The sequence below is a fragment of the Sinocyclocheilus rhinocerous genome, unplaced genomic scaffold (assembly GCF_001515625.1).
Source record: "Sinocyclocheilus rhinocerous isolate Xijiao unplaced genomic scaffold, SAMN03320098_v1.1 scaffold682, whole genome shotgun sequence".
Taxonomy (NCBI): Eukaryota; Metazoa; Chordata; class Actinopteri; order Cypriniformes; family Cyprinidae; genus Sinocyclocheilus; species Sinocyclocheilus rhinocerous.
This window is the reverse complement of record NW_015642528.1, coordinates 1,197,674-1,224,620: the sequence shown is the minus strand read 5'-3', so window position 1 is coordinate 1,224,620 and position 26,947 is coordinate 1,197,674. Positions and strand designations below refer to the sequence as shown.

Sequence of the window (26,947 nt, the reverse complement as noted above, 5' to 3'; positions counted from 1 at the left end):
TCCCCCACCTGACATGAGCCAGCTAAATGCAGACAACCAGACAATTCAGAAAGATGGATTTGTGTTGAATAAGGAACAATAGTCGCGAAACCAAAGTTTTCTTCGAGAACCCTCCATTTCTATTTCTGCCACAGAAATGAGGGAGAGTAAATCACACATTAAGTGACAGTTCAATGTGACAGGAAGGCAATATTCAAACCACAAATAATGAGAGCCGTTTAACAGGAATAGGTTAAAGATGGCACCTGGGACTTCACAGTGGTTCTCTATCAGGATTGACATCAGCTGTGCTGCTTTTTTGGTTCACTGCAAAACAGGAGTTTTTAGGTAATTTGAGGCTGTCTGGCAAGATGTGAGAATTCAATTCCTGTCTTGAGGAGCAGAGGATGTAAAGAAAGCAAGAGGCAGGAAAGGAAATTATAACCTGCACTCTCACAATAAATCACATAAAGATATGTGCGGCAATGAATCTTAAAGTTGCCAGCACAATCAGGATAAATTTTATTAGTCAAGGGGCATTTTATAAACTTGACATACAAGTACAATGAATAAGAAACTCTGGAGGGGAAAGGTGGGTACAGGGACCTAGCTGTGACTGCCCAATAAATGCAACACAAGCTCCTCGTCTTCGGCCAGCGAGAGGCCAGTGTCCAGAGGAGTTACTGTGGACTCTTTCCTGGGCTTCTTCTTGCCCACCTGTGTCTGCTGTACTTCATCATCACTATCATCATCCTCACTGCTGTCGCTGCTGAAACTTCTCTTCCTGCCACCGCGGTCTGATGAATCGCTGCAAAGACAAAGAAGGGTCAATGCACGTGTGAAGACAGAAGACAAAGGGAAGATAGGCTAGATATACAGTGAAGAGTGGGGCAAGATGTGTCAGTGGGTAAACTGTGTCAGTCCCATTAATCTAGAAAACGGCACACATTTTTGTCATGTAATCATACATATGCTGCTGCCTGCGAGTCAGAGATGCACATGAGAAAAATAAACATTTTTATGATAAGTTTATTTTCTATATGTCTCGTAAAATATGTTTTTCATCTCAAGTTTTTGTTATGTACACTATTGTTCTAAAGTTTGGGGTCGGTAATATTTTTCTAAATGTAAATGTTTAAAAGTAGTCACTAATACTCACCAAGATTTTTTTGATCAGGAATACAGCATTGACTGTGAAAATCATGCTTTCTATTTTAATACATTTTAAAATACAATTTATTCCTGTGACGGGAAAGCTGAATTTATTATTTATTTAATTTTATTTTCAGCATCATTTCCCCAGATTTCAGTGTAATATGATCCTTCAGAAATCATTGTAATATACTGATCTGGTGCTCAAAAATTTTTTACATTGATAATTTTTATCATTGTTAAAAACAGTTGTACTGCTTAATATTTTTGTTGAAAATTGATACAGTTTCCAAACCGCAGAAAAGAACAGCATTATTTGAGATAAAAATGTTTTGAAACATTATAAATGTTTTGACTATCACATTTGATCAATTAAATGCATTCTTGCTGAATAAAAGTATTAATTCCTAAAACAATTACTGACCTCAAACCTTGAATAATATGAATAATATTATAAGCAAATAATATGAATAATATAATAAGCAAATTAATAAAAAAGGTGAAAAATAGCCTACTTTTTTTGTTTGGTTCTATAAATACACTACATTGCTTGTTTTGTATGCTCACTTTTATTTAAAAACTTGTTTCTTGCTTTAAAAAAAATTCTGAGAAGACATTTTTTTAAATGGCTCCACATTTAAGATGCTCTTTTTGAATTTCAGTTGATAGGGGGACACCTTGAAATATAATTAGGCATATTTGTTTACCTGCATCTAATTTTCTTTTGCCTAGAGGACAACTTAAGTAAAAGTGGCACAGCTTACCCCATCCCATCTCCTACTTGTAAACACAAGAGATCCTGTGATGTGCTACTCGTACTTGATCTTTAAATACAACAACAGCTTTCAGCTGTCGATCTGAGACCACAGAGCATAGATATGCACTGAGAAAGGAAAGGACTTTCCTTCAGCTGACTGAAACTTCTTTGAAGAACGTGCATTTGCAAAACAAGGCACTGAACATTTCCCACAGGACCACTGATGCACCATAGCGCTTGCAAAAGCAATCATCTGAGATACATCTAGGAGGCGCTGACAATTCCTATCACAAATGCACACTGCATTTTAAAGGCATCTATGTGCTGTTGAGGTGAACGGGTTTTTTAATGTACCGGCCCATGCGGGTGACCTTGATAGCCAATGCAGACAATTCCTAACTTAATTAAATGAGGCTAGAATGGTGCATTCATGCACATCCAGGGCAAGTAATACTGTTAAGGTCCTGTCAATAGACGTTGAGGTGTGAAAAGCTGTCCTCTGGTCTATAAAAGTCACATTTATAGCAAGAACAAAAGTTCAGCTGTTTTGTAAAGGAAAGCTATTGGACTTCCACCATTTTTGGAGTTGTGCAGAATCAACAGCACAATTATTTTGAGCTGCTTAATTATCAAAAGTGACAAGTTTTTCGCTGCACACTGTGAGTGCTAGACTGTTTAAAGCATGTTTTGATGAGAACTTTCTGTGCCTTCCTGAACTCTTTGCAACAGATAAGGTTTTATATGTAATGAGATATGTACTTGATGGGAAGGATCAGTGCATTTGTGCACAAGTTATTTATTAGGGATCTCATGCAAAGTGCACAGCTCTTTTACATAATATAACCATGAGGATAACATGAAGGATGACAGATCAGCACAGCATTTAATTAAGTTAGAAGGTCTTAAATGGTCCTAACTTAATTAAGTGAGTTAATACATGAAAGGTGTACTCATGAACATCCAGGACAACTAATATCATTAAAGGTCTGTCCAGAGACCACCTGGAGGTGGGAAAATTCATCCTCTGGTCTACAGGGTTGTAGCTAGCACACATCATTAAGTTGTTAAGGGCTTCTGGTCAGGCAGCCATATCACCCTGTATCCCAAGACTGGTTGCCCACTGAAGCTAAGCAGGGCTGAGCCTGGTCAGTACCTGGATGGGAGACCTCCTGGGAAAACTAGGTTGCTGCTGGAAGAGGTGATCATGGCCTCCTAATCATCCCCATATCTGCTGATTGGCTTCATCACTCTGTCTCCTCTCCACCAATTAGCTGGTGTGTGGTGGGCGTTCTGGCGCACTATGGCTGCCGTCGCATCATCCAAGTGGATGCTGCACACTGGTGGTGGATGAGGAGATACCCCCTGACAATGTAAAGCGCTTTGAGTGCCTAGAAAAGCGCTATATAAATGTAATGAATTATTATTATTATTATTATATAGAGTTTCAAATTACTGGCTATGTCCAACCAGCTCAATGACAACCCTTAGGGATGTGCAAATCAACTAGCTAAATAAAGCACTGTTGGTAAAAAATATCAAAATTAAAGGGAAAATTACCAAAAATGAAAATTCGGTCATCATTAACTCATGTCACAGTTTTTTGGTCCATACAACGGAAGTTAATGGGCAACAAAACAGTTACCAACATTCTTTGAAATATCTTCTTTGGTGTTCTACAGAATAAAGTCAGTCAGTATCACTTTAGTATAGGGGTCAATTCTCACTATTAACTAGTTGCTTATTATCGTGCCTATTATTAACATATTGGCTGTTTATTAGTAATTATAAAGCACATATTATGACCATATTCTACAACCCTAATCCTATCCAATACTTAAACTTAACAACTACCTTACTTACTATTAATAAGCAGCAAATTAGGAGTTCATTGAGGCAAAAGTCGTAGTTAATGGTTTGTTAATAGCGAGAATTGGACCTTAAAATAAAGTGTAACCAGAAAGTCATACATATTTAGAATGACTTAAGGGTAAGTAAATGACAGCATTTTCATTTTGGGTGAACTGTCACTTAAGGAACACTGTGTATATAAGAAAATCTATATCTTCTTGTCAGTTGTTGGAAGGGCTGCACGATTTGGAAAAAAAAATGTATAAATTGCAAATTTTCTACGATTTAAAATATTGTGCTATAAATAAATAAATATGTGTGCATGTGTGTGTGTGTGTGTGTGTGTTTCCAGGTTTGATGTGCTTGTTTGTAGGGCGGCACGATTTTGCCAACATTTTGTAATTGTATATATATGACTAATTACAATAATATTTTTATGCAGCTTATAATAATAATAATAATTATTATTATTATTATAAGCTGCATAAAAAACACTAAATAAAATTAACAAAATAAAAATGAACACTATTGTACTTCAACCATAAAATAAAAACCAATTATATATTTAATAACAATAAAATAATAATTTTACTGTGTAAGTGTAGAATTACAATACTCATATTTATGACTGTCTTAATTTCTTTATCATCAACATTAAGCATCAAGCTTTTATTTTCAGTGCAGAAAGTCCTTAAAATATATATTTTTTGTTGAGAACAGCCGCTTTATTTTAGGCAACTTAAATTCAGAGCAGATCCAGAGATGAGTGGAGTGAGGGAGTAGCATCTACTCCTACTTGCGTGTAAACACAGTACTGCACCTCACTCACGCAGCAAATATTTAATTAAACCACAGTTTTTACGATTTGATAATTACACTAATATATATTGCATATCGGTTTTCATTTCAATTAATCATGCCGCCCTAGTTGTTGGATTCCCGATATGATCCGTTAACTGCTGCGACGGGATCAATGAGTCAGTTAGTTAAACTTGAGACAGAATCATTGAGAAGAGAGTCATAAATTAATAATTCAGAAATGTTTATCAATTCAGCAGGAAAGAACTCAGGGTTAGTGAAGCCTCTGGCTCCAGTCCCAAACACCAGCCTTCCATATAACGGAAGAGAAAATGGGTGAGTGAGCCAAAGGAAGAGGAAGAAAGAGAGATTTATCAGATTTACAGCACCGGAGCCTCTCCTGCATTCAGTAAGTGTAGCCATGCAGTAAACACACCGCACCAAGTCATTAATCAGAGCCGCTGCTGCTGTCTATGCCGTATCACCTGCACTGCTACACCCCAAGTGTTTATGTGTGTCAGTGAGCGTCCTTAATGCGCGTACATGAGTGAATGACAGAAAAACAGAGACATAAAGGTACGGGCCGACAGATGGAAAGACCGAAGGCGAATGAGAACAGAGGACGTGATTGGGTTTTACAAGAGAGGATCGGACGAAAGACAAAAAGCGAGAGTGAGAGTGTGAAAAAAAAAAAGAAGCATAACGTATGGTCCTGCCTCTCACTTTAAATCTGGATGCAATTATGCATTTTATAGATTATCTACAGCCAACTAAAAGATCTATGCTTAATGTTGCCATGGGGAAAATGAATCATCATGAATCTTTTTCCCCTGTAGAAGGATACCTCCTCCGAGAGGCAATTCTGCAGCGGACCTCAGTACAAAAAGAACACCGGATCAGCATGCCTGAGCCTAATCGAACGCTACAAACTCAATACAAGCAGAGAGAGCTGAGAAAGCCGAGGCAGTAATTAAGTATCAGAAGAATCAATTCCTCATTTCGGAATAATTACGGCCTCGTGATGTGGTGTCGGACTGATTGGCTTGATTTACTGGTGTAATGGTTTTCCACTAACACAAAGCCCTGCATACCTCCGCAATGCACTGATAAGGGGAAAATATGATATTTGGTTCAACGCTCAAATATAGGCATTCAATTTGAAGCTGTGTGTGCATAATTAGAAACTTTGTATCTTAGAGGATCACTATCCTTTAGGCCACGTCCTGTGCCTTTTTAACGCTCCTAGCTTTTCATGAAAAACTCAATCGGTCTTCATTGAGATGAATCAGAGGTTTGAGAGATGAAATTGCTACACGACCTTTGGAAGTGATGAAAGTCATTAATGTTGTTCACAAAAGTTTTACTCTTACCATTCTTCCTCCTCAGAGGAGGACTCGGAGTTGCGCACTTTGTCGGGGTCAGGAAGTGTGCTGGGGTCAAATTCTTCATCGGCACCTGACAGATACGCTACCGCCTCCTCCTCCTCCTCAACATCGTCGTCGTCACCATCATCACCTTTCTTCTTCTCCTGTGTGACAGAGAGAATACTTCAATTACATAATGTACTTATTTATCTTCATCTTATACGATGGCACCTTTCGCAATTAATATTTTCTTTCCCCATTAACTTGTAACATTGTATTTGTAGTGTAAATACTAAGCCGACTTTATGATTTACTGTACACAAAAGAAAATATTTTGAAGAAAATATTAAAAAAACAAACAGTTTTTATTCCTAATGACTTTATTCCTTTCATTGTTTCATTGGTTACCAATATTCTTCAAGATATCTTCTATGTTCCACAGAAGGAAAAAGGTCATATAGATTTGGAACTTCTTTTTTGAAAGTTCTTTTTTGAGTGGACTATCCTTTTAATTTTTGAAGATGCAGTAACTTATATTTACCCCTAAAAGCTGCATATTAGTACCTTAGAGTAGTAATATGTACCCTTAAGGTACTACTATGAACCTTTTAGGGGTACATAAGGTGCAAAGATGTCCTTTTGAGGGTACTGCCCCAGTGACGAGCTGTTGTATCCCTAAAGATGCACATTTTTGCATCTGAGGGGGCCCTGCACCAGCTGAGCAACTGCCATTGAGAAAGCTAATGGATAGATCTCTCTAGGTATTATAAATGCACTTGTGGCCATTAGAGGTCCTTCACATCCTGTTCAATGGATACCATCTCCCGAAATATGTCAGGTCTTTGATAATTTACAACCAAAGTGTGTCCGTTTCCTCCAGCGATAGTGGTAAAGGAATCGATTCCAGCCCTGTCTTTGTTCATTAAAAGTTTCAAAAACCTAACAACTCAGACCTTGGGCTGGTCGCAACCAGATTTATTTTCCCACTGGTCTGCTCCACCTCCAGACTGACTAGCTGTGCCCTCAGGCAAGCTTCTTAATCCTGGTAAGGTCTATAGTGTGCAGCATGACCCCGTGTTCTGACCTCTTCTTCTTTGGTTTAAGACAAATAAAAACATATGTCTGTGGCCAAATGGTTTTGTTTCTTACACAAAACTCCATAAATCTAAATCCCCACTGTGTCAATTCACAGATCTACAGTAATATGCACATCTAAACAGACCGCCCATATTGGTAGAGGCTGAATTGTCTGTGCCAGGATAATATTGTGGTATAATCTATTACAGATAAAGGAACAAAATGAAAATCATATAAAATAAACTGTGCTTGGTCACTTCACAGGTTGAATTCTTCATGTCTAAGTGGGTGGTACTTAGTCTGAATAATCTACAGTGTAGAAAAGCCTTCTGCCGTCAAAGATTTGGTTAGGGGGACCGTGTATATCTGTGCTTGGACCTGATATGGGGTTTCTTTAGGTACAGGATACTCTGTATTCAGCATTGCTTCTGCCCGTGCTGTAATCTAATCATGCTTTGTAAGACCTATTTGAATTCTGCTGACAGACCTGCGCTTTGAACAGATGCGTCTATGTGCGCTGAATAACGCCAGAGAACGAGAACAGACATAAACGGGGGTCAGTATAAAAGACTCTGGAATAAAGCAAGAACTTAAAACAAAACTAGAAAAAAAAAATTAAATACACTAAAATGACAATAAATAGTACTCTACCATTCAATTGCTTGGTCAGTATTTTAAAAAAATAAATTAATACTTTTATTCTGCAAGGATACATTAAAATTATCAAAAATTGTGGACTTTTTAAAGGGGACATCAGATGCTCATTTTCCACAAGTTGGTATGATTCTTTATGTCTTCATGAAAAGTCTATAACATACTTTGATTAAAATTTCTCAATGGTAGTGTAAAACAACACGCTTTTTACCCTGTCAAAAACAGCTCTGTTCACAGCGACATTAAAATTTCTCAATGGCAGTGTAAAACAACACCCTTTTTACCCTGTCAAAAACAGCTCTGTTCACAGCGACCTGTTTCGGTGCATGTCCCTTTAAATGCTAATGAGTTACTGCTTGCCCCGCCCCTGTCTTCAGTGGGGTGACCAAGCCGCAACCTCGCCCTCGCTCTCCTGAAGCCAACAAGGAAGTGAATTAAACTGTAATTCATCAACTGGCCGCTAGAGGCTGGCTGCAAAAGGGAGTCAATCCCATAGACTCCCCATGTTAAAATGCCCAACTTTACATCAGAAAAAAACGTTTACAGCCTGGTTCAAAAAATGATTTTGGTCTATATAGCAAATTTTGCCCTTCATGACAACTGTGAGGGGGGTGAATTTTTTTATAACTCATCCGTTTAAATTATATTAAGACTTAAAGTTCTGCATAATTAAGGGCGTGGCCACTTGAGTGACAGGGGGATTGCCGCTGCTGTCACCACCGTCGAGCTAGGTGGGCATGGATTCAGCAACAAGATCCCGCCTCTTTGCCCATTTTCGATTATCCGGGAGTGACGTTCGTTGACGCGCTGCCAAGATTGCCCACTTTTGAGCTTCAAAAACGCTCCTCGGAAATCTACGGGTGACGTCACAGACACTACTTCCATGTTTTTATACAGTCTATGGGGGTGACGAGCAGTTCTCTGAGATTGTAACTTTAGCTACATTCGTGCTAACTAGCACATTATTAGAAAAGGCGATTTGCAAAGATTCATAACCTTATACTAACTTCTGGACGTGAGATGTGAATCACGAATGATTTGCGTGAACAAAACGCATTTAGGTAGATTGGGGGCGCATTCACTTGAAAAACAAACGTAATCCACTGCGTCTACAGCAGCTCAGATGTCGGGAGTAAATGACGACTACTATGTTCATTATTACATCCAACAACAAAACACCTCAATCGCTTGGTAGCCATTCTTGTCTACTCCAGCTCCGGCGTTGAAACAATGGCGGACTGTTGACAGCTCACTCAGGGCGGGTCTATGCTAAAACGGCAGTGTCCGTCAATAGTTGTGGGAGGGGCCTTGGTGTTGTCACTCTGCCAAGAATCTGTGAATAGCTTGATCTGAGACAGTGCTTATGATTAGAGGTGATTTAAAAAAAAAAGGCACTGGGTGGATTTTTATCATTATAGTGTGGTTGTGTACACACACTGCCAACACACATTTATGTTCAAACACAATGTAAAAGTGATTTTGCATCTGATGTCCCCTTTAAATCATCATATAATCCTAAAAAAAAATGTATCACTATTTCCAAAAAAATTTTAGGCAGCAAAACTGCAGCAAAACGTTTTTTTTGGTAAATGAATGGCGTTACATTAACGAATTTCTCTGTAATGACTGTCACCATTTGAGCAACAAGACTCTGTCGGGTCCATCTATTTCCTCAAACGTCTTGGGAGGAGCCCCAAAAGAAGCAAAATTGACAGGAAATGAAGCGGCACTGCTATCTGTTACAGCATATGCTGTCAAAAGGGCGATTCAATAGCTCTCTAAATTAATCTGGACCACGTGTAATGACGGACAGATCGACCACCAATCGGGCTGTTAAGTCGAAGGAATGAGTGAATGCTAAAAGAGTGCTGAGATTCATTGTTAGGGTGGTGATGAATAGTCACGCGTTCTTGGACAGACCGCTGCATTGATCAGATGACAAACGAGAGGAGAGCAGCAGCTGCATTTCCATATGGATGCGCAGAGCTCAATCCCCCAGCGAGGACAGGCAGAGAGAGACGGGACACATGACAGCTGCCATTCTGTGAATTATGCGTTGTCTGTGGGAGGGAAAGGCCAGAAACTGAGGGGCATCTTTCCCCTCTGACTTCCTGTGACAGGAATTCCTAATTTCAAATCATAAACCATTTTATGGACCTTTCAGATCCTCAAATTTGCTTTAAATGTGCTGTTGCTTTAAATTCACATACAATACCGGCGGCTATCATCATTAACATCCAGCTTTCAAGATGATTTTGAGCTATGGTTGACGTACCTCTTTATGCTGTTTGCTCGCTTCCCTCCGAGCTGCTTTCTCCTTCAGTCTTTTCTCCTGTTGAAAACGAGAGAGAAAAAAAAAGAAACGACTTAATAAATAGGCGCTCAGGTACTTATATTTGGTCATGCCACAATCTCATAAACATGTCTAACAGCAAGGGGTTGAAATGATTACACAGACTCGGGGAAAAGAAAGCACAATTTAACTTCAGTGCTCTGCATTTCTTTCGGAGAGAGAATGAATAGGACTTGATGTTTGTCTTGTGTCATTTTCCAATATAAAGGGGTGACTGGACTACCAGACACAACTATACACATTACTAGTGACTCACAGATGTCTGGAAGACGGGAAATATTAAGAGGTTGAGGGTTGAATGGAAATCAGAGCGCTGAGAGTGTAATAAACCCAATGTCAAGTGCATTTCATTGGCTTTTCATTACTTTCAAAATGTCAAATGATGCTAAATGTGGAAACATATCCACTGGTTCACTTGGATACGTCATTGCACAAATATCAGTGCCACAAAATCCAAGTCAGTGACAGTGGTGGGTTGCCATTAAATATGTCATAATATATTGCATAAAACATTTGGTAACACTTTAGAATACAGAACAAATATTTGTGTATTTATATACACTATTAACTAAGAGTTTTCCCTGAACAAATCCGAGCTGCTTTCTCCTTCAGTCTTTTCTCCTGTTGAAAACGAGAGAGAAAAAAAAAGAAACGACTTAATAAATAGGCGCTCAGGTACTTATATTTGGTCATGCCACAATCTCATAAACATGTCTAACAGCAAGGGGTTGAAATGATTACACAGACTCGGGGAAAAGAAAGCACAATTTAACTTCAGTGCTCTGCATTTCTTTCGGAGAGAGAATGAATAGGACTTGATGTTTGTCTTGTGTCATTTTCCAATATAAAGGGGTGACTGGACTACCAGACACAACTATACACATTACTAGTGACTCACAGATGTCTGGAAGACGGGAAATATTAAGAGGTTGAGGGTTGAATGGAAATCAGAGCGCTGAGAGTGTAATAAACCCAATGTCAAGTGCATTTCATTGGCTTTTCATTACTTTCAAAATGTCAAATGATGCTAAATGTGGAAACATATCCACTGGTTCACTTGGATACGTCATTGCACAAATATCAGTGCCACAAAATCCAAGTCAGTGACAGTGGTGGGTTGCCATTAAATATGTCATAATATATTGCATAAAACATTTGGTAACACTTTAGAATACAGAACAAATATTTGTGTATTTATATACACTATTAACTAAGAGTTTTCCCTGAACAAACTCCTAATTTGCTGCTTATTAATAGTTAGTAAGGTAGTTGTTAATGTTAGGTAGGATTAAGGGATCTAAAATATGGTCATGCAGAATAAGGCATCAATATGTGCTTTATAAGTACTAATAAACATCCAATATGCTAGTAATATGCATGTTAGTAATAATAAAGTGCTACCAAACATTTAAACTAACATTTTTAAAGGTCGAGATCATTGGAGATCTCTTTTATAGAAATACTTAATTTCAAATAACTTCACTACTGTTTATTAAAAAGTATTTCAGGCGTTTCTTCTGGTGTTCATTTAGTTTCATGTGACATTTTTTTGCTATTACTTTCAGTTAACTATAACAGTTTCTTAATTTCTTTAATAAATAAAAAAAAGTTTAAGAAAGTGTGAGTTTGACCTGAGCATATTTGAGAAAGCCAGGAACATTCTTCTATCTAAAAACTCTCTAAATAGGTTATTATCCTCCCACAGATCCGCAAGAACACTGTGGTACTCTATAAAACTATATTCTCATTAAAAGAATGCATACGTTTGATATTAATAGCTTAGGAGGTCTAAGGACTCAGCCTACCCTTAAAGTTAAACTTTACTGACACATCTTGAGTTGCTGACTTGACAGCAAACAGCAAAACCCTGACAGCAAAACCCATCAGCGCTTTTAAAGGAACAGAAAAAACCCTATGCATGATGTTAGTCTCAGGGTTCAGCTACAAATGTTGTTCTGCTGGAGTAATAAAGACTCCATAAGAGAATATAAAACACAAAGGCACCAGCGAGCCTAGCGTGTCTGATTAATGAGCATGAGCACGTATCTGATGGATTACTGGGTAGCTGCCTCTCAAAGTCTCTGACAGCACAAAATACTAAATCAAAATGGATTAGGATGGTTAGGCTTTTCACAGGAATGTTCACAGACACAAGACAATGTCTTCTGCCTCGTGACTTTCAGAGAAAAAATGAAAAATTAGTTTTTACTGTATGCCAGTCTGCATGTCAGTACTTGACAGAAGAAATTGGCAGGAGAGATTGGCACCAGCATGTTTTATTTTAGTTTTTGCTTGGCTGAGATATGAAAGATTTAAAATGTACTATGCTGGGTTAACATAGACAACAACCTCTCTGTTTATAAAAAAATAGGGGCAAATATTCAGTTTCAGCTTATTAAAATCAAAGAGAATTTAGTTTATAACACAACTTAATTCCACAATTTGATGTATTTCTGAGCAAAATTGGTTTTTTATAAGATAAAAAAAAATGGTGATTGTATTGATTGGAAAAAAAGTGGCCATTACATACAAATAGAGCCTGACCAGAATGAGAGTTTGCCAAAACATGGGCTAAATAGCTGTGTGGCTTTTGGGGAACATTACATATAACATGTAAAGTCTAAGTGATGTCAGAAGAACAGGAATGTTGATGTTCAGAGATTACGTAAAAAAAAAATGTATTCAATGAAATACCTGCATCTTATTTTACATTGACTTTAATATTTGCTTTTCAATGGATGACTCATCTGGTTAAATGTTTGGTAAAAACCAAGCCAAGACCTAGTGCAGGAACTACCAAACTTTGTTGTCTGTCAAAGCTTTATGACAAAATATTTGCTTGAAGTACATCTGAGATTTGAATTGATTATTTAGATAATTTAACAACACATTTGCATGTTCATGATTTACTGATGTAGGTTAATAGTCACATGACATGCAGGTAAACAAATAAATTATTTATTATTTTTAGTAAGTGTTTTTGAGTTTTTAATTTTTAAAAAGGTTTACTTTCATTTTACATTTTTATGATTAATTATTTGTCCGTAAATCATTTAATCTTTTGAGTAAGCATTTTATTTTGACTGTATTTATTCTAAGATTTTTATGATTTTATTAATTATTCATTTTTATTTAATTTGTATTTTTATGATTTAATTACAGTTTGGAAAACCCTGATCTACTGATAAATTATTTATTATTTTTAGTAAGTGTTTTTGAGTTTTTAATTTTTAAAAAGGTTTACTTTCATTTTACATTTTTATGATTAATTATTTGTCCGTAAATCATTTAATCTTTTGAGTAAGCATTTTATTTTGACTGTATTTATTCTAAGATTTTTATGATTTAATTACAGTTTGGAAAACCCTGATCTACTGTTTAGCAGACATATTAAGCCATGGTGCTCATATGATTGCCACAAGTTCAACTCTTTTTCCAATCAATTCCTGCCTTTTGTACTCTATCGTTAGAAAAAACAAGTGGAAAACAGCAAAAATCTACTAAAAACTAACTCTAGGTTTAACTGGAATTAATAAGGGCCACTAAAACAGGACATAAAGAACATGGCGCTCATCTGCTCTGTGTCCAGTTATAGAAATAGATCCCATTACTTCTGTGCTTTCTCACTGAGCTACACTCTCCCAGCGATCGATTTCAAAAAAACAAAAATAAACTGAAAACTACATCAGACATAAACTAGGGATGCACTTCACCATACTTGACTCTCAACGAGAAAACACTCTTTGCTGGAACAATGCAAATGGTGTGATTTTGCCGGAGATCAATCCTTTAAAAGCTTTTTCAATACTCAGAACTACAGTAATAATTCACGGAGGCCCAATCTCAGCACTGATGCCTGGAGCTTCAAGCCACGCTGCCTGCTCAGGCATCTCAGTTATTTCGATTTGCCTGAACCTGCGAGAGTACCAGCCACAGGGCCAGAGTGTCTTTTCGATTGCCCCTTGTCCTCAGCTCCTTCAATATTACTTTAATCTGAAACACCTGGAGCTGAACACAATAAATAAAGTGACTCAAAGAAGCCTTTTGACTCAAGGAGGAGCTATATAAACTTGGCATGAACCAGGAGGATGGAAAATATGATGGTATGGTCTATCTCACCCTATGCTTCTCCTTGATTTTACGACGGTACTCGATCTTGTCGAACTCCTGGTCTTCCTTGCGAAGCCGCAGTTTGGCTGCTTCAACGTTAATGCCAGACGTCTCCTCCTCCTCCTCCTCTTCATCTGGTACCACGGTCTTTTGCAATGGAGGCCACTGCTGCACCACCTGCACACATACATCACAGTTAATTTACACTGACTTTTATGTGCACTTTTTATGCCTTTTATGACTCTCAGTAATGTGTTTCTGATCATACAAACCTCTCCCTCCTCAGTGAAGATCTTCTTAGTGTTGACCCTGAAGTTCTTTTTCTGTATTTTCTTTGCGTCTTTGAATTTGGATTCCTTTTGTTTCTGATTCTTGGCCTTAGCATCTGTGCCCTAAAGAAAGAGGAAAATGTATTTTACATAAGCAGATGTAATTATAAAAGCTGTCATTTTTACCTCCCTGGGGCCAAGATTTAAAAACGAGAATTCATAAAGGAGCTCCGAAAGCAGTTCATTCGATCCCGTCATTCAACCAGGACATTGAGACACCCAACACCACCCCACAATATTACTTTCTCCTCTGTAGTCATTAAAGTCGATTGCTGATGAGATGTGAAAAGGTTCAGATCTTGAGGAAAACCACTTTCCACTTAAACACTCTGCAAACTCGAAAAAAGATACTTGCTCATCTGCACTTTAACAGTCGTGTGTCAAGTAACGTTGTAACAGCCTTTAGCCCTAGTGCATCAAATTTTAACAAAAATTGTTGACTTAATTGACTATAAGAATCAAAATCAAATCATTTACAAGGTGTTGACTAATCAATATATCCATATTTGCAGAGAAAAGCCAGCAAAAGATGATAATTCAAAGACATTTTATTATTGTGATATGTAATAATTAAATGGATGTAAAATGTCTTTAGAACTCTCTATATATTGTGTTTTATTTCCATATTTGAATTATAAATCGAGTTGTTGCTTTTTCATCATTTAATTCTTTATATGTATGTATGTATGTATCAAAAATACAGTGAAAGCAGTAATATTGTAAAATATTACAATTTAAAATAATTGTTGTTTTCTATACTTTACAATTAATTTATTCCTGTGAATTTTTAGCAGCCATTACTCCAGTCTTCAGTGGCACATGGTCCTTTAGAAATCATTTTAATATGCTGATTTGGTGTTTAAGAAACATTTCTTACTGTTGGAAACGTAGTTTTGTGAAAACTGTGACTGATAAAGAACAGCATTTTTTAAAATGTCTTTAAATTTGAATTTAATCGGTCAATAGAATCATTATTCTTTAAAATACTAATAACAATACCAAATGTTTAATAATTAACTATTTTTAATAATAACAATACATTATAGGGCTAAATTAATACAACTGACAGCCCTTGTTTTGGCAAAGTAGCTGTATGGAAAGTTTTGAAATTATTTTAATATTATTTTAAAAATATATATCTGACTGTACTGCAGTATTTGATTGTGGAGCCTCAAGACATATCAGGCAATTCTGACATGACTCACAGGTCCGCGTCTCTCATAAACCTGCCAGGTCTGCACAGGAGTCATGTTAACTGCGTCTCAAAGGCATATTCAGAGGAGAGTTACATAATTTAGCATGTCTTCATATCTGGAGGCCTATTAAAACCACGCGCTCTGAACGCAAAGTGCACAGAACTCGAATAGAAGCTCTTCTGAATCACAGTGCAATGGGTCACAACAGCCGAGACGTTAGGAGGAAGATGACTGAAAAAAATGTCCATTTCTCAAGCACCACAGACACAATCTTCCCACCGTTACAAAGATAAGCGGCATTAATTATTTTCCATGTTTCATGTTAAGGATAAAGCTGAAGTGTGTAATTTGTATTCAAACCTTTTTATAGATTATTTGTGATTCTGTATTATCAATTGAATTCCTGCGTTATGTTAAAATAGATGCAAATGATGCATTCATGAACGTCCTGTTTCAGCTTGGCTAAATGTGATCATTACTCGGTTATAAAGCCAAAAGTATATGGACATTTTCCTCTAATTAATAGTTTGAGCCATTTCTGTCACTTATTACTAGCAGGTGCATAAAATCAAACATTCAGCCATGAAATTGCCTTAGGCAACCATTTATATTGAAATGCTAATAATTCCTGTGTTCACAAAGCACAGCCCATCAGAAATGTGCAATAACTGTAATTACACCAGATGTGTGTTGTTTATTTACCTCATCATCCTGGCTCTCTTCATTGATATTGAACACATCTTTACGCTTGACAGTCAGTAGGTCCTGATCTTTCTGGTCGTCCTCATCCTCTTCATTAAAGCCACATAGCAGAGCTGCAGGCTTTAATGTCTCCTCATCCTTATTCTCATCATCATCATCCTCTTCTTCCTCAGACTGTGAGGACTGAGACTTAGACTGCTCTCCTTTGAGTTGGGCTTTGATACTCTTCAGCTCATCTTCAGACTCGTGTCCTGCAGCGCCGCTGTTGTCCTGCGTCACTCCACTCTTCTGTTGCTGGGCCTTATTGAGGAAACGGACCCGCGGAGCCACCGCCAAACCCAGTGACCTGACAGCGACAAGACCATACAAAGATGTCAGCTTGACATCAAATCAAATGCATTTTTTTTTAAAATCCCATTTTAGTTATTTTTGCCACTTTTTAAAGTCTAAAAAAGTCTATTAAAAATAAAATGTTTTGTAAAAAATAAAGCATTTATAATAGAGTATATATTCTATAATACATAAAATGTGCATTAATAAAATTTCTAAATGTTTTTTAAAAATTAAAACAGTTATATGCTGTTTTAAAAGAAAGGAACTGCTCAAATATGATTATAAACGATTACTGAATATAGTGACAGATAATTTTTTACTATTTCAGTTCTTTTTGCCACTTTTTATTGATAGAGACATTTGCAGATGGGGAAAAAAAAGCTTTTAGAACAAAACATTTATATAATATTTGTATCTTTTTTATATTAATAAAACAAATTTTTAAAATAAATTAAAAGGTACATGCTGCTTTAAAATGAACTGTTCAAGTATGATCAGAAATATGACTGCTGAACATAAAGTGACAGGTCATTTTTGACACTTTTTATAAATAAAGACAGGATATGGGGATATGGAAAAATAGAGACACGATTATGGACACAAACCACTAGACTATAATGAATTATGAACTAAATAATTGTATTAAACAGTCTCTGTTTTCAAAACAGATGGTGATGGTTTCTTTTTGGATGATTTAATTGCATAACAATGACACACCATTTGAAGTCCTCAAGAGTGTGTTCAAAGTGGACAAGCATGGCACACACACACAAACACATTTACACAGAGGACTGCTGGGCATTACTTCACAGCATCCACTCACGTGGCATATTCTGGGAGTTTGAGCTGGAAAACATCAAAGACGTCTTTGTTCTTCATCAGATAGATGGAGCGGAGGTAGGACACAAAACACTGCCGTTGAGAGGAAGGGAAAAAGAGAAGAGGCATTACAGAGGATAAAATCTGAAAACGTATCCCTGATAAACACATTAGTGAGAGTGCACTAGCAGGCGTTCATGGCAGCAATTTGCCCGATTACATTTCATGCTGTTCTTCTCTCTATAAGAGCCTCACAAAGCTCAGCCCTGAGTGTGAGGCAGACAATCAGATTATCCTAAAAGCATGGCTCTGCTCTACAGTATAGCATCAAGCTTTAGTGTTTGAGACGAGGTGTGACAGACTGCACAGGAAGTCAGGTCTCCTCGGGCCTTACCCTCTGTGCTCGTTCCTTCTGCTCCTTCTCCTGTGCCAGGAAGGCCTCCAACTTCTGCTGGACGCACACCAACTTCTCTGGGTTCACCCTGTGAATGAATTAAAACAAATGATTAAAGGCATAGTTCACCCAAAAATTTAAATTCTGTCATTAATTGCTCACCCTCATGTTGTTCCAAACCCGTAAGTCCTCCGTTCGTCTTCAGAACACAAATTTAAGATATTTTTGATGAATTCTGAGAGCTCTCTGACCCTCCTATAGACATCAGTGGTTCAACCGTAATTTTAAGAAGCTATGAGTATACTTTGTGCGAAAAGAAAACAAAAATAACTTTATTCAACAATTTGTCTCCTCCGCGTCACCCTATAGCGCCATTTTGGAGAGTATCACATACGTAAACAACGTATGCTGTTCTGTGTCAGCTGCACTACGCGGCAACATTTTCGTTCAGATCAAAGCGTAAACAACGTAGACAACGTATCCGCATGACGCAGCTGACACAGAACAACATACGTTGTTTACGTATGTGATACTATCCAAAATGGTGCTATTTTTAGCTATTTTTCTGTTTTCTTTTCGCACAAAAAGTATTCTCGTAGCTCCTTAAAATTACGGTTGAACCACTGATGTCACATGGATTATTTTAACGATGTCCTTGCTACGTTTCTGGACCTTGATCGTGGTAGTGCCCTTGCTGTCTATGGGACGGTCAGAGAGCTCTCAGATTCCATCAAAAATATTTTAATCTGTGTTCCGAAGATAAACAGAGGTCTTACAGGTTTGGAACAACATGAGGGTGAGTAATTAATGACAGAATTTTTGGGTGAACTATCCCTTTAAGTCAATGGCCTTGTTTACACCTGGTATTAACATCTGTCAAGCAGTCAGTGCAGGTGTAAACAGAGTCCAACATATTTGTGATTGGATGAAAATTTAGACGTTTTAAAAAGTTACAAATAAAGAGGTTTAATTAATTTTAAGTTTATTAACAACTCAAAAAACAGTTTATTAACAATGAAATGGTTTATAATAAAACACACATAAACAAATACTTAAAGTTATAAAACAAATAAATTATTTAAAAAAAACACAGAAGCACATTATTTTAATTTTGCATTATTTTATATTATTATATTTTGTATGATATAAAATGTAAAATGTTTAATTGAACTTTAAAAATCATCGCATATTAACAACTCAAAAAACAGTTTATTAACAATGAAATGGTTTATAATAAAACACACATAAATAAACAAATACTTAAAGTTATAAAACAAATAAATTATAAAAAAAAAACACAGAAGCACATTATTTTAATTTTGCATTATTTTATATTATTATATTTTGTATGATATAAAATGTAAAATGTTTAATTGAACTTTAAATTGAAATCATCGCATGCTGCTTTGAAAAAAACAAAAAACAACAACTGTCTACAAAAACGGCTGCTGATCATATAGTGACATAACTTGCTTTAAATAAAAGTGTCTAATTATAGAATATACACTAAATAAACACAAAAGTATTGGGACATCTGACCATTACACCAACAGGGATTTCAATGAAATTGAAATTAAACAAACAATGGAATTTTTGCCCATTCCAGTCAGGCACTGATGTTTGTAAATGCAGTTGCAAATGCAACTAAATTAACTGAGCATTCTGGTTAACTTGGGACATTTCTGTGAATACAGTAACACTGAATAACAGCAAACATAAAATCAGGCCTGTGGAGACTGTGACTGCAGCTGCATTCTCACAGCAGATATCACAGATCATAATGATCTCACATGATCACATGCATTAAGCTGCCATCTTTCATTCTCAGCATGCATGTGGCTTCCTCTATTATTCACAAAGCCCATGCATACAGTCTCTGCTAAACACGTCACACACTACAACACTGACAAAACTACACATTAGTTCCAAGCTCATCTTATTTTCACTGCAAAACTGACTGCATGCAGTCACAGAGGAAAGGAGAGATGCACTTACTCGATTTTGTTAATGGGAACTTTCTTCTTTTGAAGCTGTGCAATCATGCCCTTCTCCTCTGAGGGCAATAGGACAAGGAGAGCTTCGCCTCCCTCTTTATACCTGCAGAGAAAGAGAATGCGTGTGTTAAAGGAATATTTCACTCAATTTCCTAATTTCTGTGCCACATACAAGTATCAGCAATCGGGTTTGGAATGGCATGACAGTTTTATGATGAGGTCAGAATTTTTTCTTTTTTGGTGAACTGTCCCTTTAAGGTCACACTAGGTGGTCTGCTGCAATACAGGCCTCTCACACAACCGTTTCTCTTTTTTTTAAATGCTCAGCTCTGTGAGTGTTCGTGTTAAAGCTCATGAGCTTTCTGCAGAGGGTGGTGATCTATGAAGGGGAGTTACTGAGAATATCGATTCCACACTGAAAAGAGAAGCGTAGCACCAAGAAAAGAGAGTGAAGCTGGCAGCTGGGTGGATGGCAGGTGTGTGCTGTCTCGCTCTAAGCGCTGAGAAACTTGACATGTTTCTGTAGCTATCCAGTGCCTAAAACGTGCCCTCAAGGTGAGACTGTAACAAGTCCAAAAATGGAAAAACTAAATAGCTGAGCTGCTGTTAATCCATCATGTGTCCAGTGTAAATAGACAAGTCTGTACAGTGGTTAAATATGATTTTATGTAAGAGCTTAATTCCAATGTCAACATTGTTTCCATATGTATTAGAAACATGGAAGTGATGAGGAACGGTTCAAATCTGCCATCTAGTGTTTCAGATAAAACACTCTTCTGTTAAGATTTTTACAATGCTTTATGAAAAATTAACCGTCACTAAATATACAGATTAAAACAGTTAATCAGTGTTACCTGGCTGTTCTGCCAACTCTGTGGATGTATGTGTTCGCATCTTCAGGACAGTCAAACTGCAGCACCCAGTTCACTGCAGGGAAGTCTAGTACCACAAACAAAAACCCATTAAATGTGTTTAAGTTACGGCTGTCCATCAAACTGAATTATTTACAGGACATGCTGCTTCATTAAAAAAATATTCACAAACATTTGCTGAGATTTGTACTCAAATCAAATATTAAATTGACAGCACTTATTTCAGTCATTCAAAGCTAACATGTGCATTTTTCCACAGAATAAATTTCCATTACCAAGTCCTCTGGCAGCGATGTCTGTGGCAAAGAGGACGGCTGAGGTCTTGCGGACAAAGTCATTATAAACCTCCACCCTCTTCATCTGCTGCTGTTTGCCATGCAAAGCAAGTACGGAGATACCCGGACGCAACCGGCAGAAGACCCGGAACAGATACTGAATCTGCACATACAGAGCAACACCAATGCATTTCATCGTCATTACACTACTAGTAACACTACCATTCAAAACTTTTTTTGATCAATACTTTTGTTCAGCAAGCATGCATTTAATTGATTAAACAGTGAATATATTTATAACGTTACAAAAATTTTTGTTCTTCTTAACTTTCTATTCATGAAAGAATTCTGAAAAAAAATTAAGCAGCACAACTGGTTTCAACACTGATAATAATAATAAGAAATGTTTCTTAAGCAGCAAATCAGCATATTAGAATGATTTCTAAACGATCATGTGACACTGAAGACTGGAGTAATGCTGCAAATTCAGCTTTGCAATCATATATATTACATTTTTAAGTATATTAAAAAAAAAAGATGTTATGGCAAATGAAAATAATATTTCAAAATGTTACTGTTTTCAAGTGTATTTTTGATCTAAATGCAAAATAAATTTCTGAACTAAAAGCAACCTTGGTGAGCATAAGAGACTCAAGAAAGTTTAACAGATTCTTTTGAACAGTAGTGCAAGATATGTTTAATTGAAAGTCTAAACGATAATGCTCATATATAATGTGAAAAAGTTTAATTCTATTTTTTTTTATAAAAAAAAAAAAAAGAGTAATATTATATCATTTTTACTAGTGGTTTCAGACTTTTTAAACCCACTCCATTCTATGAAAACAGACACTGAGATGTACTACAGAAATTGTTTGAGCTGTTACCTCTTTGCAGCAGGCAAAAAAGACAATGATCTTCTTCTTAAGATGACTCCTCAAAAACGAGAAGAGCATGTTGACTTTCTGGTGCAGCTCACACACCATATAGTTCTGTTCCAGAGTGGCTGGTGTACTGCAGAGAAGATCAGTGTTTAAGAGCTTCATGTCCATCCATGATGTTAAAAAGACATTAAAGGTATTGACCCCCCCAAAAAGAAGATATTTGGAAGAAAGTGGGTAACTAAACAGTTGCTGGTAGCCATTGACTTCCACAGAATTTTTTTCAATACTAGGGAAGTCAGTAGGTACCGGCAACTGTTTGGTTACCAACATTATTACATTTTTTTTTGTGTGTGTTCTGAAGAATAAAGAAATTCTTACAAGTTTGGAACAACATGAGGTTCAGGAAATGATGACACAATTTTCATCTCTTTAAGAGCGGGCCGACTAACACAGATGCCCAATATAAAACCATGAGCTTACCTGAACTTGGCCTGCTCATGGACCCAGACATACTCTGGGTTCTTCAGGCTCAGTCTGGCCAGATCTTTGACAGACTTGGTTTGAGTGGCAGAGAAGAGAAGGGTCTGCCGTGTTTTCGGAAGGTTTTCAATAATGGCATTGAGTGTGTCGGCGAAACCCATGTCCAGGATTCTGTCGGCTTCATCAAGTACTACCATGGAAATATTACATATTGTAAAAAGGGGCATAATATGTCATCTTTAAAGTAAGGGGCTGCCAATAAGAACTGCACACATGTAAACACCACTGTTTGGTGTATAAAGTTTGGGGTCAACAAGATTCTACAAATTGATGAATTCTGACAAAAATGTACTGCGATTTCCACAAAAATAAAAAGCAGCACAACGGTTTTCAACACTGATAATAAGAAATGTATATTGTCTATATGTATATGTATATAAATGTATAAATCAGCCAATTAAAATGATTTCTGAAGGATCATGCGACACTGAAAACAAGAGTAATGATCAAATAAATGCTTTGATCAAAATAAAAATCTTACTAACCCCAAACTTTTGAACAGCAGTGTATTTAAAACTCTTTCTAAGCATCACCTTACCAAGCATGTGCAGATCTGAAGCATGAAAGGTGGCCGTCTCGTCCATGTGCTGCAGCAGACGTCCTGGGGTGCAGATAATGATATTGGTCCGATGGATTTTTTCTGATTCATCTTTCAGATCCTGCAGTCATTGAAAAAGAATAACCAATTATTACACAATAAAAACCTTGACAAAAAATACGCAAGAACCATACTAATCACTAAAGACAAGAGAGACACACCTTTCCTCCAATTACAAGACCAGCAGAAAATTCATGGTTCTTGCCGACCTTCCTCAACACCTCAAAGGTCTGATAGGCCAGCTCTCGGGTGGGAGAGATGATGAGAGCGCCGAGGCCATCCATCGCAGTCCACTGTTCACGGTACAAGCACTCCAAAACCTGGACACAGTCACAGTGCATTAGAGAGGCTTCGAAATTATGTTTGAATTTGAAAAAACACTGTAGATTAAATATTTAAAAGTAAAAGAGTGTCATCAAGTGTGTCATCATTTACTCACCCCTTTGTTGCTCTAAAAGGTTTATTACATATTTACATAAATATAACATACTCAATATCATAATATATATTATATTGTAAATATTACATATTGACATAAATATAAAATAGAACAAAAAAATAAAAATAAAATCTTGTCATTGCACTTTCAGTTCCATTATCCTGAATTCATTGGGGTTTCTATTCAAAATATTTTTTTCATTATTTCACAATATTGCTTTTTTACTATATTTTTGATACAAATAAATGCACAATAAATTAATTCTAACCCATTACTGTTGGGTTTTTGTCAAGAGAACCAGGGTGATGCTAACTTCCAAGTTGGCCTACAAAAATACGTCACCACAGCTCTATTGCTTACCGGGATGAGGAAGGCCAAAGTCTTTCCAGAGCCAGTCTTTGCAGCACCAAGAACATCTCTCCCTTGCAAAGCAAAGCCAATCGTCTGCCTCTGAATCTCTGTGGGCTGCCTGTACTGAGCCTCAAGAAGACCTGATGGCATGATCAAGAGCATCATTAAGATTAAGAAGACATATGTGAACTTATTAACATGCAAATAATCAAGTTTGCTCACCTTTCAGAGTCTTTTTTGAGAGTGGAAAATCAGAGAACTTCACAGCCTCTTTGGGATTGATCTATAGGAAAACAGTTACTCGTGTCAAAACCTTCACAGTGGCATGTTTTAAGATGGATTAGGTGTCTGATGAAGGATATCAGGACTATTATAAATCTCAACAACAACACCACATAAAATAGAAGATGCAGAACAGTGCAACACGTCTGAATACTTGACATGCTGAAAAAACTTTGATATGTTAACTTTTATGTCTGTTACGTGGCCTGTTCTGTCCCAGGTAGGCATGGGCCGATTACCGGTTTCAAGGTATACCGCGATTTGAAAATGTCACGGTTTCAAAACCGCTAATATTTTCCGTTATACCGTTCCTGCGTATGCACTGGTTTTCATGTCTCCTCAAAGACTGAAAGTGTAGGAATCCCTTCAGGTTGAGTGCAGCATAGAGAGTAAAACGACCCTCCTCCTCCTGTTGGTGCCTGCGAGCGGTCAGTCACATGTGTGTGCAGGACGGCCGAACTTAAGGAGCTTCCCCTGGAACTTACGCGATCGGCAACCGGCCGTGTTTTGTCTTATTGCAAGCAACTCGTCTCTGTTCTGGACTTGCACAAACTGCGTTGCAATGCAATCGTTTTCCAAAATGTTATTTATGTGAAAATATGAAGTCTGTAAACGCCCGTTAACACAGGCCAGAGACGTTGAAGACATAGAAAAATAGAGAAAAACAGAGAAAAATACTGTAGCAAACAGATCACTCACTGTTCATGATGCACAAACTATTGGAAGAAAATCCTCAATATTGATTTGGGGGTTTATATGAATGTGTTTCTGAGGGGAACTGACGGTCTTCAGAAAAGTTTACGTTGCATTTTCTTTTAATCTCGTCTCTCTATAGTTCATATTAAAGCAGTGTTTCAGCCAGTGCTGCTTTGTTTACAGCGGTAACCAAGGAAACGCCGTATGTGGTGTTCCAGAAGTGCCTCCTGCCGTCAGAGAGTGAATCTGCGTCTCATTCAGAGCTTCTGCTGTTTGCTTCGTTCAGGCATGTAGTATAATTTCACAAAGCTAGTCAGAACATTCTGTTTTTGCTTCAAATTGGGTTATTATTAAATCAAATTATGTATATGAAATTATATAACTAAATTATATGAAATTATATAAATTAAATTTATATGAATTATATATCTAAAATTAAATTACTGTAATTACAGATTTAGGTTAAATAAAGATGTCAGTCATTATTTTTCTTCTTTTTAGGAAACAAATCAAAGAAATAATAAACAAATTCTACTGTTCCTAATATTCTGTTTGTTGCTCAAAAACAAAATATATTGTGTTCAGCGGAAAAAAAATTTTTTTTTTACCCAGTCATTTAAAAATAACAAATTTTAGAGCTGTAACGACAATACCGTGATATTTTTGCTTAAGGTTATCATACCGTCAAAATCTCATACTGGCCCATGCCTAATCCCAGGACTAAAAAAACACTGACCACCAATAAAACAGTATCATGTTTATGTGAAGACCTGTGCTGACAGACTTCCTGACCAGAAACAACCATCAGCAACACTTCAAGCACAACATCCAAAGGACTAGTACTTGTAAACATTGCTTTTAAATGTCAAAAGACTGATCTGTCAAGCCAGATGCCACAACAGCTGCGTAACAGGTAGGTAAACACGTTGCAATCCCTAGAAACAAGTACTGTACGAGAAGTCAGAAATGCTTTGCAATATCAGCCTCATGATATCTCACCTCCGAGTATTTATTCACCAGCTTCTGTATGTTTTCTCTCTCCACCTCCCAGTCGCGTTTCTTGGTGGTTTTTTGAACTCGTTTGACTCGTTTCTTTGTTTTGTTGTATTTCCTTTTCCATTTGTCAAAATTCTTCACAGGGTCATCGGTTATCTGTGTCTTCTCTTTATCCTTTTTATCCCGCATTTTCACTCAGTTTCGTTGACTAGCTAGTGTGTAACAACACGTGAATGTCTTCTTCTTCTTCTTCTTTTTGTTCAATGGCCGTTCACTCCTTAGGAGTATTACCGCCACCTACTGTATATCTTGCACACATGGGTGATGAATCTGTACTGACGGAAAAAAAACGAAAAAAAAAAACACGTGAATGTTTACTTCGCGAGATGTTTTCCTGGCAGTGAGCGTTGCTGAGTAAGTGAATCAGCGCCATCTAACGACCTGGAGCGGCGAGAAACATTTATTGACCGCTAACATGTTAAGTTTTTGATATTTTTTTTACATGGGGTAGCAGGATTGGTCAGTTTTTATTAACATTTATGGTTATATTTTATTTAAATAATGAAATTATGTTCCAATGAAATTATGATTTTTTGTTGTTGCTAAATTGAATGTAAATGGGTGATTTTATAATTGGAGATACATTTGGCATTTCAAAAAATTAAGAAAAAAAAAGTTCACTAACAAAAATTCTTTCTAGTATCGTATTGAAAACATATTCAATTTTTATAATTCTGTGCTTGTCAAACACTAATTACTTCCTTTTTTACTTTTAATTAAAAAAACTGATTTATTTATAGTAATATTTGTCAACTTTGTTACAGACAAACTAAGCAATCTGTAGAAATAACAATAAATCATAACAGGAAAAGTCTTTCTTGCTTCATTAGATAAACAGTCCTTACATTCCAATAATAATTCACCAATGCATACCTTAAAAAAAAAAAAACAGACCCGTCCACTTACAAAAGTATGTTCGGGAGCAAACATTTTTAATCTAAAAATGCATTAAATACAAAATAAAAAAAATATATATATATTTTTGCATTTTTTTTTACTTTTTGTCCCCTAAGGATCCCTGTGTAACTTTTTTAAATGACGCAAAATACTTAAATGATAATAATACATTTAATAAAGTTTATTTAACAAAAACACACA

The 26,947-nt window shown here is 36.7% G+C and overlaps 1 protein-coding gene across 1 annotated transcript; it reads right to left on the bottom strand.

The window, feature by feature from the left end:
* Window positions 1–484: 484 nt before the first annotated feature.
* Window positions 485–26,226, bottom strand: LOC107756113 (probable ATP-dependent RNA helicase DDX10). The gene is made up of 19 exons (XM_016573114.1): window positions 26,162–26,226; window positions 25,793–26,024; window positions 24,038–24,098; window positions 23,825–23,955; window positions 23,187–23,345; window positions 22,966–23,086; window positions 22,368–22,557; window positions 21,891–22,017; window positions 21,007–21,169; window positions 20,714–20,798; window positions 19,861–19,962; window positions 17,866–17,953; window positions 17,476–17,564; window positions 16,320–16,665; window positions 14,365–14,484; window positions 14,102–14,269; window positions 9,905–9,961; window positions 5,905–6,062; window positions 485–787 (listed from the first exon to the last, which is right to left on the bottom strand). Exons 2-19 carry the CDS (start codon window positions 25,976–25,978, stop codon window positions 586–588), a joined length of 2,553 nt encoding a protein of 850 aa, XP_016428600.1. The 5' UTR covers window positions 25,979–26,024; window positions 26,162–26,226; the 3' UTR covers window positions 485–585.
* Window positions 26,227–26,947: the final 721 nt, after the last annotated feature.

What these genes read in the sequence shown, in the direction of transcription:
- LOC107756113 (XM_016573114.1), bottom strand. Translation starts at nt 25,978, where the DNA reads ATGCGGGATAAAAAGGATAAAGAGAAGACACAGATAACCGATGACCCT. An exon ending in CATCGCTGCCAGAGGACTTG is followed by an intron (nt 20,799 to 21,006) that starts GTAATGGAAATT and finishes TTGTGGTACTAG; the next exon opens with ACTTCCCTGCAGTGAACTGG. An exon ending in AGAAGGAACGAGCACAGAGG is followed by an intron (nt 17,565 to 17,865) that starts GTAAGGCCCGAG and finishes TCTCAACGGCAG; the next exon opens with TGTTTTGTGTCCTACCTCCG.